The sequence below is a fragment of the Xenia sp. Carnegie-2017 genome, unplaced genomic scaffold (assembly GCF_021976095.1).
Source record: "Xenia sp. Carnegie-2017 unplaced genomic scaffold, XeniaSp_v1 HiC_scaffold_13, whole genome shotgun sequence".
In the NCBI taxonomy this organism is placed as follows: domain Eukaryota; kingdom Metazoa; phylum Cnidaria; class Anthozoa; order Malacalcyonacea; family Xeniidae; genus Xenia; species Xenia sp. Carnegie-2017.
The window spans coordinates 7,677,276-7,695,479 of record NW_025813436.1 but is presented as its reverse complement, the minus strand read 5'-3'; the positions used below and the strand labels follow the sequence as shown (position 1 = coordinate 7,695,479).

The 18,204-nt window shown below is 34.9% G+C and overlaps 7 protein-coding genes and 1 long non-coding RNA gene across 10 annotated transcripts in view; 5 read left to right on the top strand and 3 right to left on the bottom strand.

Annotated features, from left to right (window-relative positions):
- Nucleotides 1–42: 42 nt before the first annotated feature.
- On the bottom strand, nucleotides 43–722 carry LOC124459567 (tetratricopeptide repeat protein 32-like). Its single transcript, XM_047009030.1, has one exon. It carries the CDS (start codon nucleotides 559–561, stop codon nucleotides 136–138), a length of 426 nt encoding a protein of 141 aa, XP_046864986.1. The 5' UTR covers nucleotides 562–722; the 3' UTR covers nucleotides 43–135.
- On the top strand, nucleotides 717–1,737 carry LOC124459565 (kinetochore protein spc24-like). The gene has a single exon (XM_047009027.1). The coding sequence runs from the start codon at nucleotides 855–857 to the stop codon at nucleotides 1,461–1,463; it is 609 nt and encodes a 202-aa protein (XP_046864983.1). The 5' UTR covers nucleotides 717–854; the 3' UTR covers nucleotides 1,464–1,737.
- Nucleotides 1,738–1,837: 100 nt separating this feature from the next.
- LOC124459566 (AP-5 complex subunit sigma-1-like) lies at nucleotides 1,838–4,271 on the top strand. The gene is made up of 7 exons (XM_047009028.1): nucleotides 1,838–2,042; nucleotides 2,489–2,637; nucleotides 2,827–2,859; nucleotides 2,932–2,991; nucleotides 3,331–3,448; nucleotides 3,594–3,653; nucleotides 3,871–4,271. Exons 1-7 carry the CDS (start codon nucleotides 1,959–1,961, stop codon nucleotides 3,943–3,945), a joined length of 579 nt encoding a protein of 192 aa, XP_046864984.1. The 5' UTR covers nucleotides 1,838–1,958; the 3' UTR covers nucleotides 3,946–4,271.
- A 1,876-nt stretch (nucleotides 4,272–6,147) lies between these two features.
- LOC124452897 (solute carrier family 2, facilitated glucose transporter member 8-like) lies at nucleotides 6,148–9,221 on the top strand. Its single transcript, XM_047003530.1, has 4 exons — nucleotides 6,148–6,536; nucleotides 7,226–7,432; nucleotides 7,644–7,950; nucleotides 8,256–9,221. Exons 1-4 carry the CDS (start codon nucleotides 6,477–6,479, stop codon nucleotides 8,954–8,956), a joined length of 1,275 nt encoding a protein of 424 aa, XP_046859486.1. The 5' UTR covers nucleotides 6,148–6,476; the 3' UTR covers nucleotides 8,957–9,221.
- A 664-nt stretch (nucleotides 9,222–9,885) lies between these two features.
- Nucleotides 9,886–18,204, top strand: part of LOC124452886 (solute carrier family 2, facilitated glucose transporter member 8-like) — a 34,946-nt gene continuing 26,627 nt past the window's right edge. Inside the window, exons 1-4 of the mRNA XM_047003519.1 lie at nucleotides 9,886–10,218; nucleotides 10,440–10,646; nucleotides 10,840–11,146; nucleotides 11,574–11,683. Coding sequence (XP_046859475.1) covers nucleotides 10,003–10,218; nucleotides 10,440–10,646; nucleotides 10,840–11,146; nucleotides 11,574–11,683 — 840 coding nt within the window. The 5' untranslated portion in view covers nucleotides 9,886–10,002. The remainder of the gene's footprint in view (nucleotides 10,219–10,439; nucleotides 10,647–10,839; nucleotides 11,147–11,573; nucleotides 11,684–18,204) is intronic.
- On the bottom strand, nucleotides 12,903–14,579 carry LOC124452920 (zinc finger protein 28-like). The gene has a single exon (XM_047003578.1). It carries the CDS (start codon nucleotides 14,556–14,558, stop codon nucleotides 13,407–13,409), a length of 1,152 nt encoding a protein of 383 aa, XP_046859534.1. The 5' UTR covers nucleotides 14,559–14,579; the 3' UTR covers nucleotides 12,903–13,406.
- Nucleotides 15,368–18,202, bottom strand: LOC124452927 (mitochondrial folate transporter/carrier-like). The gene is made up of 11 exons (XM_047003589.1): nucleotides 17,911–18,202; nucleotides 17,708–17,808; nucleotides 17,404–17,459; nucleotides 17,226–17,311; nucleotides 17,044–17,157; nucleotides 16,932–16,981; nucleotides 16,625–16,738; nucleotides 16,400–16,492; nucleotides 15,898–15,956; nucleotides 15,595–15,645; nucleotides 15,368–15,452 (listed from the first exon to the last, which is right to left on the bottom strand). Exons 1-11 carry the CDS (start codon nucleotides 18,065–18,067, stop codon nucleotides 15,377–15,379), a joined length of 957 nt encoding a protein of 318 aa, XP_046859545.1. The 5' UTR covers nucleotides 18,068–18,202; the 3' UTR covers nucleotides 15,368–15,376.
- LOC124452953 lies at nucleotides 15,418–17,330 on the top strand. 3 transcript variants are annotated; one of them, XR_006950917.1, is made up of 4 exons: nucleotides 15,418–15,508; nucleotides 16,234–16,364; nucleotides 16,459–16,534; nucleotides 17,292–17,330. It is a non-coding gene; the product is annotated as an uncharacterized LOC124452953 (long non-coding RNA). The 3 variants fall into 3 exon arrangements; XR_006950919.1 differs by lacking the exon at nucleotides 15,418–15,508 and adding an exon at nucleotides 15,695–15,811; XR_006950916.1 differs by lacking the exon at nucleotides 15,418–15,508 and adding an exon at nucleotides 15,980–16,055.

Here is an 18,204-nt window from a genome sequence, read left to right as displayed (position 1 = left end):
CCTTCTGTGATTGGGTCTCGTGAGAGAAAATTCACTACAAAATTACGACTCGTTGGAAAGTTCATATATTGAATTTATATTATTTTTTCTACAAGACAATTTACAATAAGGTCAGTCCTTAGTAAATCCACCAATTTAGTTTTCGGAGTTATCTGTGTAACTTAATTTGATTAGTAAATCTTTTTTGGCTTGATTAAGATTAAGTAAGGCATCCGTAAAAGTTGGATCCAATTGAAGAGCTCTCTCCAAATCATCGATTGCTTGTTCAAATCTACCCATTCTGTAGTGAATTTGTCCACGGTTATAGTAGGAAACGACGAAACGAGGGTTTAGTTGAAGTGCTGTGGTGTAATCTTCAATCGCGCCATGAAAATCTACACTTAAATAACGTAAATGACCGCGGTTATTCCATGCCATAGCAAGTGTTTTTGCATTATACTCGCTTCCTGCAGCATGTCTCTTAATAAAGCTGGTGTATTTATTTATAGCCAATTCCGTCTCGCCATCTTTGACTAAAATTTCTGTATCGTTTTGAAGTCTTCTTAATTCGTCGTCGGCCATATTGCTTTCGCATTGACTGAACGTAAATTGTTCGTAAACTTAGGAAAAAGTTTTGTTGTAATTGAGTGATAATACGTCGCCTGTATACCTATTTCATAGTGGGTTTTTCCTTAACGCAGTGGACTAAAAATCTCATGTAAAATCTAAAAATCAGTGTGTCACTCTGTGGGAAGCTATTTATTTCAATTTTCATTAAAGCGGAAACATCGATTTGGGCGCCATTTTCAAAATAGTTTTGTGAGATATTTTTAAAATTAAAATCTCTTTCTTGTTATTTTTTCTTTCAACAAATCATGTGCGATGAATTTAAAGAGCTTATCCAAGCTTGGAAGGATACTTCAAAGTTGCTTGACAGTGCTGGTGACTCTAAAACACTCTTCAGCGTAGCAGATGAAATAAAGGAAGATGTCGAGGTAGCCAATCAACAAAATTTGAATATGAAACGAATTCATCAAACTTTGCTTGCACTTCTACATACAGAGGAAAAATCAAATTCAAAATGCTTCCATCAAAACATAGAAAATGGAGAGGTGATTTCGAGTTTGCAAGAAGAAAATGCAAGAAAAGTTGAGGAAATAGAAAATCTTAATTCACAACTTCACTGCTTGGAGAACACAATTAAAGAAACAGAGTCAGTTGGTGTAGAAATTCGTAAGGAAAAGTACCAGATTCAAAAAAAGGTTACAGATGCATTGCCTAAAACCAAGTACTCATTCAGCTTGTATTCCAATATTACACGTCTTCGATGGGATTATGATAGTGGAGATGACAAACTGCAAGGATTTGTTACATCACTTCAAGATGTGAGGCCTTTCTCTCTTGATTTGAAAGATCACAGTGACCATTTCATTGCAAATTACCTCTGGGATGTAATTGCGTCTGCAGTATCTAGTCAGAAATGAACCGTTGACATTGCCCATGTTTAATTGGTAAAGAATGTATCTTTAAAGTAACCATGGCAACTTATTTGTATCGTCTAACTGTCTTTTAGTCAGTGAAGTATTGTTCACCATAGTAAAATATTGAATATTTCACCTTGTGCACTATGATGGCACATTGCTGCAAAAATTAAAGTAAACTCTCTCTATAGACAGGTGTTGTTGTAAATATCCTTAGACTGTGTCAAGGTTTCATGGTAGCAAATTTTATCATAATAAAACGAAGAAAATCTGTGAATATGTAAGTCAAACGAATCCAATAATGAATCGATTAGTTTCGTAATATGCTCGGGAAATACCGTAAATACTTTCAGAGCATGTTTCAGAGCGGACGTTTGGATGATGTGAACATGTTGATGAAGGCCACCGGCAGCCCACTGCTGCAGCACATTACAAATAATAAAGTTTAAATGAAACATCGTAAAGTGTTGTTTTGTTTCTCGACAACCTTTCATTGTCATGGTTTATGCATTTTTTGTGTGTTCAATTTCATCGGGAACCTGTAAAGTACTTTACTCGGTTATATTTGCGAACGAAAAGACGGTATGTATAATGTATTATTTACTGAAAATAAGTTACCATTTTTCCAAAAACTATGTAAAACGAGGGCACGTATATTAGTTCGATTGCTGTTTAAAAGTAAGTCGATAATTTGTGCAAAAAAGATCGGGGCATCTATCATTTAATTACATAACTAGCTTCTTTCTCCTTGCATTCATTTTTACTGCTAAATACTGCTCATACAACAATTTCTATAATGATAACCTTCAGCAGACTTTCAAGGGTGCATTTTGTACGTGGCTTTTGTAAATTTTGTATGAAAAGTTGGCCCAGAAACTGATAGAGGACAGAAAGTGGGATTGCCATAAATTGTGTGCTTTTCAATCAAACACAGAAACTACAATTTAAGTTGGTCCATAAACATAGTGATCACCCCCCTCTCCTCCCTACCATAAATACCATCTTAGTTCAATTTTACACAAACTCAGGTTTCAGGCAATGCTTTAGCTGATGATCAACGAGAAATAAACAAGAAAAACATTGCATTTGTCGCATCAAAAGTTCAGTCAGAATTCTCATTCCGTGGTGCAGTTAATACTTCTATTTCAAATGCTGGTGAGCTGGCTAAAAATACTGGGTTGGTAAATATGTTTGTATTGCCAAGGATTGGAGCATAATGAAGATCATAATAAATTGTTTTGTTAACATTGAGTTAAATTAAATTCTAAACTTGTTCTGCACATCTGTCTGTAAAATACTGTTAAATTTGAGTTTTTGCAGTGTTAGTACTCATGGAGTTTAATTATCATCATAATTTTGCCTTTAGGCCTAACACAGCAATGACATCTGGTATTTTCAGGTGAGGGTCATAAAATTCTGTGGTTATCATGAAATCATCCAGTTGATGTCATAAAATCAATTTTGTTATTAGACTTTATCCTGCACAGCCATTTACCACAGAGAAAATAGTCATTTGGAAAGTACAGAAAAGGTAAAAATAACTTGCACTTTCTAGGCAACTTTGCACTATATTGTTTTGTTAAATTTCCTGATAATTTGTGACTAAGTGAGTTAGTTAATGCAAAAGTAATGCAAGTTCATCCAGTTGGTCATTGCTATGACTGTGAACTCAATTGTTGAAGTGGACTTCACATGCTTGGATAAACTAACTACACATGCTCTGATGAGTTTTCTGATAGTTTGTGAATGAATAAACTGCTTATTCCCAGAGCATTGTAAAGAGATCCATGATACTTTATGATTATCCTATTTGATAAATATAACTTATTTGTAAATTGTTAGTCATTTATGTTTTTGATGTTTTTTATAGTTGTGGTATGGGAATGATTTGCGAGCGTTATGAGAACAGAATCATGGCTGAGGCAATTTTAGTGAAAATATTAAAGTTTGCACAACAGCATTGCAATTTATTGGAACGTCCACATGAGGTATGTTAACCAATCAAAATAGCTACTTTACATTTAAAGTATTAGATCAGTGCAAAGATCTAAAAACTGATTCCTTTCCACAAGTGACAATTGCGCTATAATGAGCTAGTAAAGTTTCTCAATCAATTTTTTTCTATGATTGTAGGTTGTCTTGAAACCAGACAGAATGGAGGCGGTTCTTCACCATTTTTTGCCATCGGGTCAGGTGAGCTTTAATTGCAGCCAATTAAAATCTTTGCCACATATGTATTTTGTGCAATGTCACTGTATTATGTAATATGCGGTCTATTGGACCCGGTCTCTACTCGGTCCTTTTGTATCGTATGTGTTAAACGCAAAATTATATTTTCATGCTATCGTCTTTTGCTTTGTATGTCATTGCATGCATGATGAATCGTGTTTTTGCCCTTTTTCTTATAAAGTTATTATTCATGAATCATCGCGTTGTGAGACAGTTGGAGAAAGAGCTCAATTTGACGATAAACAACAAAAGTTAAAAAATTTCACTTAAGATTTAGCAGTTTATGAAATGGTGGAAGTATACTTAAATTGTCGTATGTGCGCAAGAAATAGTTGCTTTCATACAAATATGTGCTTACGCATTTATATATTTGATCAACATATGGTACAAAATGTTGATCACTTCTCACGTTACTGACCTCACGAGCCTGGTCGTCGTTAACCTAAAGTATCTTAATGTATCTTATTATGTTATTCATAGTATTTTTGAATGGAAACATGGCATTATTGTACTGCTTAGCAAATGATTGATCAAATATTGCTACTTTATTATGTGGGGTAAATAAAAATGTTTACCGTTAAATTTTAACATTAGTTTTTCAAAACCGTTTTTACAGTACGTCTTCTCCTATACGCTGCCATCAATTCTTGTAAACTGTAGTTGAAGTCACGAAACTTTAATACGCAACGACCTTTGTCCTATTATCATGTTAGGATAAATGCTTATGTCACGTTTGATGATATAATCACAATTTAAAACAGTGTCTAATTTTGGATGGTAATTTTATGTAGTAATTTTTATTGAGATTTAGAGTACTATCTAACCAATTACGAAAACTTTAAATCAGTTGTTAAGTACTTCAAACCAAATATTGAGTATTTCAAATTAATTGCTGAGCACTTTAAACCATTTTTCGAGTATGTTGAACCAATTTTTGAGTACTTCGAAGGAATTTTTATGTTTTGAACAAGTTATTTTCAGTCAAACCAAATGCTTTTCGCATAGTAAAACTGGCCTTAGATGCATTTGTCATTAAGATAATTCTGTCTGTGACATACAATCGTAAATTTACTATAACTAAGCAATATCATTTGGCATAAACACATATGTCATTGGAATTCTTGCGTCTCATATGTCACCAGTGAATCTGTTAAGATCTGTTGTGAACATTGAACTAATTTTCATCTGTGCTCGTTTCTCGCTTATTCTTTCTGTAAGGAATTTTATTTTTCGACTTTTACGTGCAGCAGATTCATCTGGAACAACATGTGACAGTTCATAGTAGTCCAACCAATATGTTTATCAGCTTTTCCTAACATTTTTTATCAGCTTTTCCTAGTATTAAGTAGATTGTATCATTTCATTGTTTCGACCAAAATTTTGCACACTTTCTTATCTAAGCTGTAAAAGTATTCTGTCTGCGATGTGCAAAATATACTTTCAAAACTTAAATGTTTAATTAGAGGCAGCGCTTGGTGGTGTTGAACTATACTTACTCACGAGTTGCAACCCTAGACCTGCCTTTCGTTGAACTTCCTTTCGTTTTATACATAAATATATATACATGTTTAATTAGAGGCAGCGCTTGGTGGTGTGTTGAACTATACTTACTCACGAGTTTCAACCCTAGACCTGCCTTTCGTTGAACTTCCTTTCATTTTATACATAAATATATATACATGTTTAATTAGAGGCAGCGCTTGGTGGTGTGTTGAACTATACTTACTCACGAGTTGCAACCCTAGACCTGCCTTTCGTTGACCTTTCTTTTGTTTTATACATAAATGTATAAACATGTTTACATGTTTAATTAGAGGCAGCGCTTGGTGGTGTGTTGAACTATACTTACTCACGAGTTGCAACCCTAGACCTGCCTTTCGTTGACCTTCCTTTCGTTTTATGCATAAATATATCCACATGATTTTTGTTTACTCTTAAGCATTTTTGCGCACGTGTTTCAGGAAAACGTTATTCACCACCAATCTTAAGAAAATATCAAATTGACAAAACTCTGCGATTTTAACGTCTGTATTTAAACATACATCATAATCCACCCCGAACAAATACTCAAAAAATTTTAGCGTTACATCACGCCTTTGTACTATTGACTGGAACACACATGTTAAAGGAATCGTCGATGTGTTATAGACCCAGACCCTGATCACATGATCCAGGGACAAAGTCAAACAAAATATTATCAACTTCACAAGAACAGGATCTTATTCCTGTTAATGGTATAAAATTGTTCAATAATGGTCCTTCTCATGTAAAAGTTGTTTGGTTTTCATATTATTCGTGGATTTATCTCTATAGAGCTCGTAAGTTGTTCTAATTAATGAGACTGTGGTTAAATTATCGGGGAAATATTATGACATAATTTATTACGACATTGATTACGATATAAATGGAAGTTTTTATAAAATACTTTGCCAAAAAAAGGAATTTTCATGTGATCAGAAGCTGAGTTTTGCAGTGCAAAATTTAAATCACGCGGGATCTTACTATTTAAAACAGAACCAGGAGATGAACAACTTTGTTGTGGGCAATTTCACTGAGTTCGTCAGTACCAAACAAAGGCCATACAAAAAGCTGCACAGCATTCGAAATGAAACCGATGGTGCTCTCCGAGTCAAATTATCGCAAGGAGGATTCAATACAGGATGAAGCGTACCAGAGCAATATTTACGAAGAACGAATGAGTAAACTGACCGTTAAAGAAGTTTTGGCAACATCGACTGCCTGTTCGGCTCTGTATCGTTTGGGTATGCCATCGGCTATAGTTCACCTATGTTAAAACAATTGAAACATGATTTCCATTGGGGTGATACAGAACTAACATGGTTTAATGTAAGTAGAAGTTATTAACTTAGCTAATTAATGTCGTAGTTTGCTTTTATCCATTTATATATGATTGGTTATTTGGTTAAATTCTGTTTATTTAATTTCCTATAAAGTATTTACTTGGCGTGCATAAGAATGAACAAGACAATGGTTAAGTCATGATGAAGTTAATGATAATGTTCCGTCGTTAACGTGTAATTGTGTATACACATTTATTTACAACCTTTACTATACTTGACTAAGGTTGTTCACGAGTTGAAACCTTTGACCTGCTTTTCATTGACCTTCTATTTGCTACTGAGATCACATGCCAATTCAAGGAATCTTGGTTTGCGCACTAAGAAAAAGAAGGCAAGGATGACATGTAGAACTCTCAAAAAACGACGATGTGTTTTTGCTGCAGTAAATTATCGGGCTGTTGGAAATCTGGGTGTTCCTTTTTCAACGGAAGAGATGCCTTAAGGAAACTCAAATGTAAATGTGTTCATAGCTCTGTAGAAACGTCTCTTGGCAGGCTATCAAACCTATAAAGTTTCAACCATAAACCACGAAAATTAAAATCCTAACGACAAGAACATTTTCTGAGCCCACGTTAAGTGAAAAAATTCGCAGTTCTTTTTTAAACATGGCAATCACAATAAAAATGCAGATACGGTTGCTTGGAATTTCACTCATAAATCTTTTATTCATTTTAGTCCATTTTATGCCTGGGAGCATTGATCAGCGCCTTGATTGCCCGCATCACTGTTGAAAGATTTGGTCGAAAATTTAACATTATGTTGTGTACTCTTCCTCTTTGTGCATCCTGGGTGTTGATTGGAAGCGCCCAAGGGACTTGGATGGCTTTCATCGGACGATTTTTGACCGGATTTGGTCTTGGAATCGAGACAACTTCAGTTCCGGTGTGTTTTGTCGTATTGATTACTAATCCTCTTGATTGTATGTGAATAACTCATGACTGTAGAAATATTTCATTGCTATGAGCCTAAATCTGACCAAAAGACAAGTAAACAGCATATTTTATGTACAGCAAAATTTTAGAAAACGGAGCTGAACACCTCTGGAAAAAAAGATAAAGAAAACCAGGCTTGATACATTTTGTTTTTTCTTCAGACTTACATCGCAGAAATAGCTCCGGCAAAATATCGCGGTTCTTTGTCAAATATGAATCAACTGGGTGTAACATTTGGTTTTCTCTTGGCTTACGTGACTGGTGCGTTTGTTTCATGGTGTTGGTTGGCCATAGTAGCTATATTTCCTGCTGCCTTGATGGCTATCTTTATGATGTTTTCTCCAGAGACACCACGTTGGTTGATACAGCATGGTAAAATGCACGAAGGCTGTCTTGCGCTTCTTTTTCTTAGAGGAACCTCCTACCGCGAGTGCCAGCTGGAAGCGGAAGAAATAAGAGCGACGTTAGGTATGTAAAGTAGACGTTAGTTTGCCTTACGATGACTTTGCACATAAACATCAACTTTTCAGCTCAAAAATTAACCAGAATGTTCAGTTGTACCCATTTGTAAAACAAACAATTTTAAACTTATTAATAGGTTAAGATTGAAGTATACATTGCACTGGTTGAGTAGATCACATTAAGCTACATGACTACAAACAGTTATGAAAGGACGAATGAACTTAAAGCTAATATTAATTTGTAAGTTTGCGTGTCAAAAGTAGATAGTAAATTGATTCAACATCATTAAAGATGTCTTTTCATCAATTCAGACACTTACGAGCCAATGACGATGGGTGAAATCAAAAAACCATCGGTGTATCGACCGTTGTTGATCGCCTCCATTCTAATGGTCTTTCAACAGTTTAGTGGAATAAATGCAGTCTTTTCATACGCTAGGATCATGTTGGACGATGCCGGAATATCGAATCCTGAAGTTGCTGAGATTTCGCTTACTGTAATGCAAATTATTGCCACTGCTGTTTCTTGCTTAATTGTGGATAAAGTTGGCAGAAGAATTTTGCTCATTGTTCCAGGGGCTGTAATGTCTATAAGCATGGTAATGTTGGGAGTTGGTGAACATTACAAAAAAATTCCCAAAGAGTTCACTATGGTATTTCTATGTCTCTACATCATTGGCTTCTCCATAGGCTGGGGACCACTCCCCTGGACAGTAATGTCCGAAGTACTTTCGACGAGGATCAGGGCAAGGGCGACTAGTCTCGCGACTGCCATCAATTGGCTGTGTAATTTTCTTGTAGTGAAATTCTACGTGAGAATGAAAATTTCGTTCGGCGTTAGTGGTCTTTACATTTTCTATTCTTCTGTGTGCTGTTTATCTGCTGTTTACGTGTTTTTCGTCCTACCAGAAACCAAAGGTAAAACATTGGAAGAGGTAGAAAAACTCTTCAAGGGCAGGCGTAAGGGTTTGCTAGCTCATGAAGATTCCAGTTCACCGTACGGTACTGCTTAATAATTTTTCAACCGTAAGAAAGATAGAACGCGTCGAAAATGTTTTATTCTTGTTGCATTTATTTATGTCAATGTTGTTTGTTTCAAGTAAAAGTTTTGTATAATGTTCCATAGAACATGGTGGTTCCGAGTCAAAATTACAAATGAGTCAAAAAAATAAGAGAATTATGATATGGCCATGCTATGATTATCACATTCAATGTGTAACCATTCCATTGTTATTTATTCTAATTATATTATTATACTATTAAAAATTTGCTTCAAGATGAGGAATGCCGTTTTATATTACAAAAATATCCCTCTTTTTGAACCTACACTGTATGATTACATATATAATTATTACAACATGAGCTATAAATTATAATATAATTCTGTTCACGAGTTATGGATGTAACGATGGGTTATCTCTACATGTGCAACGATGTGAATGTTATGAAACATTTCCTCCTTTTTTGGTATGTTAGATTAAACATGTCACACCTGTTGGTGAGCTGTTACCAGTATAAAAACAGTTTTTTGGTTGATGTTCCATGTGTGTTATTACTGGAGGTTTTTAGTAACTACTTTTAACTGTAATTTACTATGTAATTCTTACTCGGATTTTGCTCGGGAAGTGGGTTTTTCTAGTAAGGCACAGTCTGAATTGCAAATCAAAGTTGGCTCCTTGCAATATAGCAAAAAATGAAAGACAAAATATGTTAGTATGTTAACATGGATTGTTATAAGAAACTTGATCTCTTTACCTCTGTCGGATAGACATGATTTCGGCATGATGTTTTTTATTTTGCGTCAAGGGTGTTTTTTATTTTGGATGTTACTGCGGTTACTGTAAGTTATGACAGTTGCAACCGCAACCGGTAAAACTAGTTGATCGATTTGCTGCATTTTAATTACATGAAGTTTTCAAAAATCACTCACATGATTGTTAAATAAGTGGGTGCGATAATTATATTTGACAGCATAATTTTCATTCTAAAAATCGATAGATGCTGATTATTCTTCCATACTTACATTAAAAAAGTTACTGAGCATTGAAAAAGTTCAAAAATGCGCGTCAATTCTGTTGAAAGTGGTGAAGAATATCAACATTTGACCAATACTGGTAACACACCAAATCGTTTGACAGTCAAGGTAGTAAGCGCAACATTCACGGCCTGCCTTGGAGCGATTGCATTTGGTTTTGTAATGGGCTACCCCTCGCCTGTTGAAAAGCATCTCGAAAGCAAATTGAATTGGAGTTCACAGCAGTTATCCTGGTTTAATGTAAGTTTTTTTTATATAGAATTATAGGAGAAATATATTGTATTTATTTATTGGCGTTAACCATGATATCTACTATGTTTTTACAAATCTTTTTTTTGACGGAAATATGCATTAGATTGGGATCATAATTATGACATATTAGTTGTAGATGCTGGTCAAAGGGGGGAAATGTAGCCAATTGATGTTTTCCTTAAAAACATTCATGTAAATTATTTAAACAGGCCATTGCTGCTATTGGTGCCATATTTGGTGCTTTGGTTGGCCTTCGCACAATTGACAAGTTTGGACGTAGGTGCAACATAATGATGTCTTCATTTCCAATGGTTGCTGGCTGGATTCTCATCATATCTGTCAAACACATTGAATTGTTTTATCTCGGAAGATTTCTTACTGGTATAGGTGTTGGTGTTGTCTCTTTGTCAGTTCCTGTAAGTTTTGTTAAAAATTAATAAAATTATTGGATTTTCACCTCTCAATATTTTTTCTCCTTTTCTCTAATGAGAGATGAAGAATCCTTACTAATGATTTTAACGTAAAGGGGTGCAATTCACTGAAAAACTTGGGAAGCAAGGACATAAATGACTTTGTGATTGCTTGAGTTGATAGGCTTTTTGTTTTTAGGTTTATATTGCTGAAATAGCACCTGCAAAATACCGTGGAGCACTTGGTTGTACTAACCAGTTGGGAGTAACATTTGGTATTCTTTTGGCTTACTGTTTTGGTGCCAGTTTGAACTGGCATTGGTTAGCTGTAACAGCAGCTGTTCCACCATCTGCAATGGTATTATTAATGACTCAGTTTCCAGAAACTCCACGCTGGCTTATCAAAAATAAAAGATTCAGAGATGCCTACGATTCTTTAATGTTCTTAAGAAATGCATCTGAGTACAAATGCAGACAAGAACATGAAGAGATTCGACATAGCTTAGGTGAGTGGCTGGGATTGAGTAGGTGAGAGATGATGAATAAGTACAGTAGATGATGTTTAAGTACAGTAGATGATGGATAAGGATTTAGTAGGTGAAAGGTTAGATTTGACTAGATGGGTGTCTGAGATTGAGTAGGTGAGAGATGATGAATAAGTACAGTAGATGATGTTTAAGTACAGTAGATGATGGATAAGGATTTAGTAGGTGAAAGGTTAGATTTGACTAGATGAGTGGCTGAGATTGAGTAGGTGAGAGATGATGAATACGTACAGTAGATGATGGATTTAGTAGTTGAGAGGTTAGATTTGACTAGGTGAGGGATTAGATTTGACAAGTATATTTTATGGTGAAAATGTTTGATTATTTTAGTTTTTTTATGTCTGTATCATTTGGTAAAATTGTTTTATTCTGATTCAATAATTTTCAGAAAGCAGCGATGCCATGTCATTAGTTGAGCTAAAAAAACCGCTTATCTATCGTCCATTGATTGTCGTCATTTTGATAATGTTGTTTCAACAGTTCAGTGGTATCAACGCAGTTTTGTCATATGCCTCAATCATCCTTGGCGATGCAGGTATCAAAAATTCCAATCTCGCCGAAATTACTGTAGCGCTTATCCAGTTTGTAGCTACAGCAATATCATGTTTAATCGTGGATAAGCTGGGACGACGTTTGCTGTTGCTGTTCCCTACTGCACTTATGTGTATCAGTATGGTAGCTCTAGGGTTATCGGAATATTACGCAAATCATTTCCCCAAAGTTGTTACGGTTATTTCATTGTGTTGCTTCGTGATTGGATTCTCTTTGGGTTTGGGTCCAATTCCCTGGGTCCTAATGTCCGAGATATTCCCCTCAAAAGCTCGCGGTGTTGCAGGCGGTATCGTGACCGTTGTAAATTGGTTGAGTGTGTTTACCGTAATAAAATCGTTTGTCGATATGAAAGAAAAGTTCCATTCTTACGGTTGCTACTGGTTTTATGCCGCTGTTTGCTTCCTTTGTGTTGTTTACATTTTCATTTTTCTTCCTGAAACGAAAGGAAAGTCTTTGGAGGATGTGGAAGAACTATTTGTCCAGCGTCAGGATTTGTCTGCCTCGAATGATTTTAGCGTTAATTCTCGCGAATCTCTTTATGGCAAAGCATATTGATTGCGGGAAGAAGAAATTAATTCACGATAGTGAAATTTGTGGAGCACATATGTTTTTATTGTTTGAGCTTAACCCGGGCTGGTTTTACAGAAGTTGATAAATTTTTCGTTCAATCTTTTTAGAAGCCATTGTTGGCTTATTTGTCATTTACAAGATTTTGACGATTTCCAACTTCGCTAAAACCGGTCATTGAAATAACGGCTTTCTTGTTTAGCAACCTAGATATAGGCTTGCAATGCATTGTTTACATGTTTGTAGATGTAGATCGTCCAGGTTAGTTGAGTCCTGAGGAGGGCTATTGTTATGCTGGTTTTGACTAAAGTTTAATAACTTTAGGTCGTGGACTTAAATGTACACACCATGGTACACACGTATATATGTATTCTTTAATTGAATTGCGGGTGGAGGAGTATTTGCAGGTTGAAAAGGAATTTTAGGGAGGGCTGTGGCGATCTATATCTACCAACATGTAACGATACTCCAATGTTCAAATCATTCACTTGCATTATTTGTCGATGAACAACACATTTTCACTGTTTTTCTGCTCTGAATATTTGAACACTATATGAGAGTGGCTTTCCGTGTCTAATACGCAAACATAAGCAAACACTTGGATATTGACTTTTGAATAAAAATAGCTATATCTCTAATTACAAACATGAATATACAATAGTAAATAGAAGTGACAAAGTAGCTATGAATAAATGCCCAATGAAAAACATCTTTCAGTTAGATTTCTGGTAAACATCATGTGGGATTATGACAATCTGGTTCAAGTAGATTGTTGAATACCTGAAGATTCTCAAAACTTTCATATACAAGAGTAGAATGTTGAGTACCTGAAGATTCTCAAAACTTTCATATACAATATTATTGTTACATACAACCATTAAGTGAAAATTTAATGCTCTGTTTAGCATCTGTCCTTTAAAGTAACCTACCAACATTGCAGGGTTTAATTATGTCAAACTTCTACAAATTTTTTGCTTTTTTCATTATACAGAGAGATTGCCATATGATCGCTTCGTGATTCCTTATTTATTCAACCAATAACTGAATTACAATACTTCACATCCAATGAATTATGCTGTTCCTGCATGCGAAAATGTGTTAGTTAGCAGTAATTAATGGCAGAACTTTTTGCCGTAGGTTTGCATGATGTAGAGAAGACCAGAAACATCTCTTCATCACTGTGGCGCATGAGCCTCCCGTGATTCTCTAGAGAACTTTTGTCTTTGAATACACACGTTTGCGCTTGGCGTCCGCCGTTTTGCTTGAAACATACCACACAGTAATACGGATATTTGGAATTGTGGATACTTTCGTGATGTGCCGCCTGATGAATGACTGTTTTAAAGCGATGAGGGCATTTTCTATTCTCATAGCACGCAAGCGGATAAACTGTGTAGAAATGTCTTAAGTAATCTTCCCGTGTTTCAAAATACATGGCACATCCACAATTGCATTTCTTGTGTGTGTTTTTCATGTGTGTGTCTAGTTGTTCTTGGCTCGTGAATACTTTTTTTGGACAAAAGTCGCATGACAATGTATTCTGTGAAATGTCCTCTTGTCCGTGAACAATTTGCATGTGTTGTATTTTATCACTGACCTTGCAAAATACCGGACTGTTTTCGCCACATTTTAAACATTTGGTTTGCATGCTTTTATGCCTATAATATTCCTCCATGTTTCTAAATGGGGATTTGTTTTTTGGACAGAGCTCGTTTTCACAAAATATGTTATGCATTTTGACGTTATGCGCCTGTAACATTTCGTCGCTTTCAAACGATTTGCAGCAAATTTTACAAAACTCGAAGCCAAAAATTTTTGGCAAGTGTTCAGTTTGTCCATTTACTATAAAAAATCTCACCCCAGATGATGCATACTCTTGAGTCAATATTGCCACTAATTCATCATACTTTCGCTCTTCGTCTGAATCGACAATGAAATAAAATTCCATTGGCTCAAAATAAAGCTCTACTTTATCTTCGCCGTCCGTTCCTAGAGGGCTTAGGAAAGCAAGATGCCTGAAGTATTTGACTAAAAAAGTTACCAATGTTGTGTAAGAAGCGTATGGAGCTGTCGTGAATGTATCGTAAATATCTATCCACTTTTCTTTCCGTGGACGGTTGTTGAATGGTGTGTCTTTGCGTAAAAATACACGCAGCTTAATGTCATCCAACATTTTTTCTGGTAGCGAAGACAGTTCGTCTAAAATATTTCGACAATTGCTTTCCCAAACCATAAATATTTCTCTTCGAGCCATTTCTCATTAGTAGACCTTGTTATGAATTGTACCAATGCATTAAAACCAATACGTGAGTATGAATTAAGCTTTGTGATTGATTGTCTATAACACAACCAAAAAACTACCAATCACGTTTGCAGTTCACCTTTCAGGGTAATATTCTTTTCGCCATTGTTGACTTAAATATCGTCAACTTAAAAGCTCACTAATCTACGTAATAAAGTCGTTTTCTCAAAAAGCTCTCCGTAATTTAGACAAATTTACATACAAATGGCATTAAGTCGTTAAAGGTTTAAGCCTTTGTCTATTTTTCATACCTGCAAAATTGGAGAAGTAAACACTCCATTAAATACGGCAACTTAATGATTTAGGTTTCGGTCAAACAAGATCAGATGCAAAAGCAATCCATTGAAAAACACTGCTTATTTCAACTTAGACTTGCACAAATTGTGCCTATTTAAAGTATCAAACAGTTTTTCTACCTTTATGTATATATTTATGTCTACGTTTATATCTACCTTTATGTCTGCTTTTGTGTCTACTTTTGTGTACACCATTTCGTCTACTTTAATATCTAACTTTAATATCTATCTTTGTACCTTTCTTTCCGTCCACCTTAATGTCTACCATTTTGTCAACCTTCTACATGACCGTCATCCCTAAAGCTAGCCCCTGGTCAGAACGCCAAATTTAGGCAAATAGCACAATTAATGTTCTTGTGAACGTTTTGTCACCGCATTTTCTAATAAGTGCAGTTGAAAGTAAAAATTAACTTGCGCAAGAATATATTGTAAGAACTGTGAGTTTAAAAACAAAAAACTCAAAACTGTTTTTCTCTATTTATTTTCACTTTGAAGCAAACTAAGAACATTCTCATATGTAACGAATGTGATGCAACAAGCTGGAGTCACTCTAAATTGGAAAGAAAATCGATGAAAAGAAAGAAAGAAATGGTTTCACTTATATTGGTAAGGAAGAATATGACATCTATGACGTCATTATCATACAGACAATTATAGTCTTTTATAAAAGGTGCAATAAATCGAAGCATCACCTGAGCAAATTTGGGAATAGCCCTTTATAGAATCCACGAAATCCCTCAAATCTAAAAAACAATGTCGCAAAATAAACGTAATTTGGATCAGGATAGGTTTAATAATGAGCTTATATTTAAACCAGAAACGTTTTGTTTTTGACAAGAGACGAGTAGCTTCGTTCAAAAGAAGTACGGGGTATCATTAAAAGGCCGGTTCAAAATCGTCATTCATTAGGTTTGAAATAATTACGATGAAATATGTGCAGCACATATTTAAATTGCTGATAAATAATTAATGGTTAAGAATGAATAAACACCAACCGCCAGGTCTTGATCACCACATCCAAAGCTCCATTATAACGTTCGATATTATATTGATCCTATAGAAGAAATATGGCAGATAAAAAGTTGCTTTGAGCCTTGACATAATTCATATCATCACATTGCCACATCAACATTTGATTCTTATAACTAATAACGTAAGAAATCGACATTCTTATTATAGTGAACATTTTATGTTTGTAAATGATGATCGTCCAGGTTAATAGTGAACTTTTTACTGGTTAATAGTGAACCATTTACTTTATAGTGAACATTTCTTATATAAGATTGTAGGATTACTCATAATAACAATAATAATCTGTTACATTTTATTAGATGTTCATCATGCGTTTCGAGATCTTAGGGAAACAGCTAGTCACTTGACTTTGAAAAAGTCTACCCATAAGAATGTCAAAACTATAGTCAACACCAACAGGGAGACCTAGATGATCAACATCTAAATGCAGGTGACAATATTCAAACTATTCACTTTAATTATTACCTGTAACCTTGTTCGCACCACTTGATAAGGGTAAGTTGTAGCACTGGCGAATATTTTAGATAAAGCTGCCATTACAATATAGTCAGAGGAACTCTACAAAACACCACAGTAAAGAAGTAAACTGCTGAATGACAAGTAAGTCACTGGAAGAACTACATTATATTCTTTTGTATCTGGTAAAGCCATAAACCTTATTGTTTTAAATGTAAATTTATGAATGCTCACCAATTTCTTGTCAACTGGTGTACCAAAATATGAACTATGAAATTTCTTAAGTTCTTCATAAGCCATAAACTGCAGTGCACCATGGGATACTCCAAACAGGCCAGGTAAAAAACCCTACAAAGAGGTTCAATTTCATATATATATAGAAACCCTGTTTCTCCCAAACTTACTTATCCTATGATGGTAAGGAAACCAACTTTAAGAAAGTCTACCTATAAGTGACTCAATGGTTCAATAAATTCATCAAAATCATGAATTTATCAACTATCAAAATACTACAAGCAATTTTATACGTTGCAAAAGTAACCTTGTACAAGCCTTGAATTCCTTCGTGCTTCCATGTTTTTATTAATGTATCTAAAATAAATGTACGTTTCAATGGTGATGTCTTATTACTCTAATGTAAATCTCAACACTACCTATCATTCCATGATAATGAGTGGATTTTGATGCATGGTTGGCTGAATCATTTTGTACAATCAACCTTGTCTTGGTAACCCATATCGGATTGGTCAGGCTAAGAGTGCCAGCACCTGAATGCATACATGAATAAAGTGTGGAGACAAAACAAAATATTTCACTGATATTAAATGAAGCATACCTGTCAGTATGCCTGTTATTAAATGTTCCTTAGCTGTTAGTGTTTGTCTTTTGTCTCCTTTTATAGCATCTTTCAAAAAATTGAAACTAAAAGAAAAAAGTGTATGCTGGAAATTGTGTTTTTCATGACTCAAGAATTTCATTATTGCTTTACATTACAACAAAAGAAGAAAACTTACCCAAAAAAATAAAGCCCCCAAGCAAGACCAGCTCCCCACAGATTTGGTATCACTCCCTAGATTAAAAATGTAAGCAACATTATATGTTTTCTTAACTTTGCATGTTCAAGAAAATTTAGTACAAGTAGTTTCAACAGTTAACATTGAATCAATGTTAACTTCTTTCAGTCCTTCGGTATTCATGCCATTATTTGTCATTATGCCATTCATACAAGTTCAGTTAAACAGTTGTAAAATATGTTTATCAAATACTTTCTCTAATCATCATAAATGAAAGTCCATTATTATAAATGCAAAATTGTACTTGATAAAAGCCCTTCCATCCATGTTCCATGTAAATGCTACGGAACGCATGACGAAGTCCACTATATGATCTATGAGGGTCAGAATTCACTCCATCATATGCTATAAAATAAAATACAACAATAGGGAAAATGCTGATGATGTTAAACATCCTTCAGTCAATGTTGTTGCAACATCTGCATTCGCCAGTTTGGATTATTGTACCTTGCAATCGGACTTTAATGACATCTAAAGGATGTAAGGCGAGTGTAGAACAAACGCCTCCCGAAAGACCTGCCAACAAGTGTTCGTATTTGACATGACGAAAAAAGCTACGAAAACTGCCTGCATCCTCTCTGGCTTTCATGTGATGTTCTGTCATACAGCAAACAAGTTTTTACACTGCTTTTGTTTTTTTTACCATTTTTTCAAAATTGTTATTATGAAACAACTGTTTACATGATGCAATCCCAACAAGTGCATAAATTTATTACATGTGAATTAAATGAAGTAATTCTG

Excerpts from the sequence above, each read along its gene's own strand:
- LOC124459565 (XM_047009027.1), top strand. The coding sequence starts at position 855 with ATGTGCGATGAATTTAAAGAGCTTATCCAAGCTTGGAAGGATACTTCA.
- LOC124459566 (XM_047009028.1), top strand. The coding sequence starts at position 1,959 with ATGGTTTATGCATTTTTTGTGTGTTCAATTTCATCGGGAACCTGTAAA. Across the intron at positions 2,638-2,826 it reads GAGCTGGCTAAAAATACTGG|GCCTAACACAGCAATGACAT; the intron begins GTTGGTAAATAT and ends TTTTGCCTTTAG. Across the intron at positions 3,449-3,593 it reads TATTGGAACGTCCACATGAG|GTTGTCTTGAAACCAGACAG; the intron begins GTATGTTAACCA and ends CTATGATTGTAG.
- LOC124452897 (XM_047003530.1), top strand. The coding sequence starts at position 6,477 with ATGTTAAAACAATTGAAACATGATTTCCATTGGGGTGATACAGAACTA. Across the intron at positions 6,537-7,225 it reads CAGAACTAACATGGTTTAAT|TCCATTTTATGCCTGGGAGC; the intron begins GTAAGTAGAAGT and ends TATTCATTTTAG. Across the intron at positions 7,951-8,255 it reads AGAAATAAGAGCGACGTTAG|ACACTTACGAGCCAATGACG; the intron begins GTATGTAAAGTA and ends TCATCAATTCAG.
- LOC124452927 (XM_047003589.1), bottom strand. The coding sequence starts at position 18,067 with ATGACAGAACATCACATGAAAGCCAGAGAGGATGCAGGCAGTTTTCGT. Across the intron at positions 16,982-17,043 it reads TCATTATCATGGAATGATAG|ATACATTAATAAAAACATGG; the intron begins GTAGTGTTGAGA and ends CATTTATTTTAG. Across the intron at positions 15,453-15,594 it reads CTATTCCCAAATTTGCTCAG|AGTGACTCCAGCTTGTTGCA; the intron begins GTGATGCTTCGA and ends TTTCCAATTTAG.
- LOC124452920 (XM_047003578.1), bottom strand. The coding sequence starts at position 14,558 with ATGGCTCGAAGAGAAATATTTATGGTTTGGGAAAGCAATTGTCGAAAT.
- LOC124459567 (XM_047009030.1), bottom strand. The coding sequence starts at position 561 with ATGGCCGACGACGAATTAAGAAGACTTCAAAACGATACAGAAATTTTA.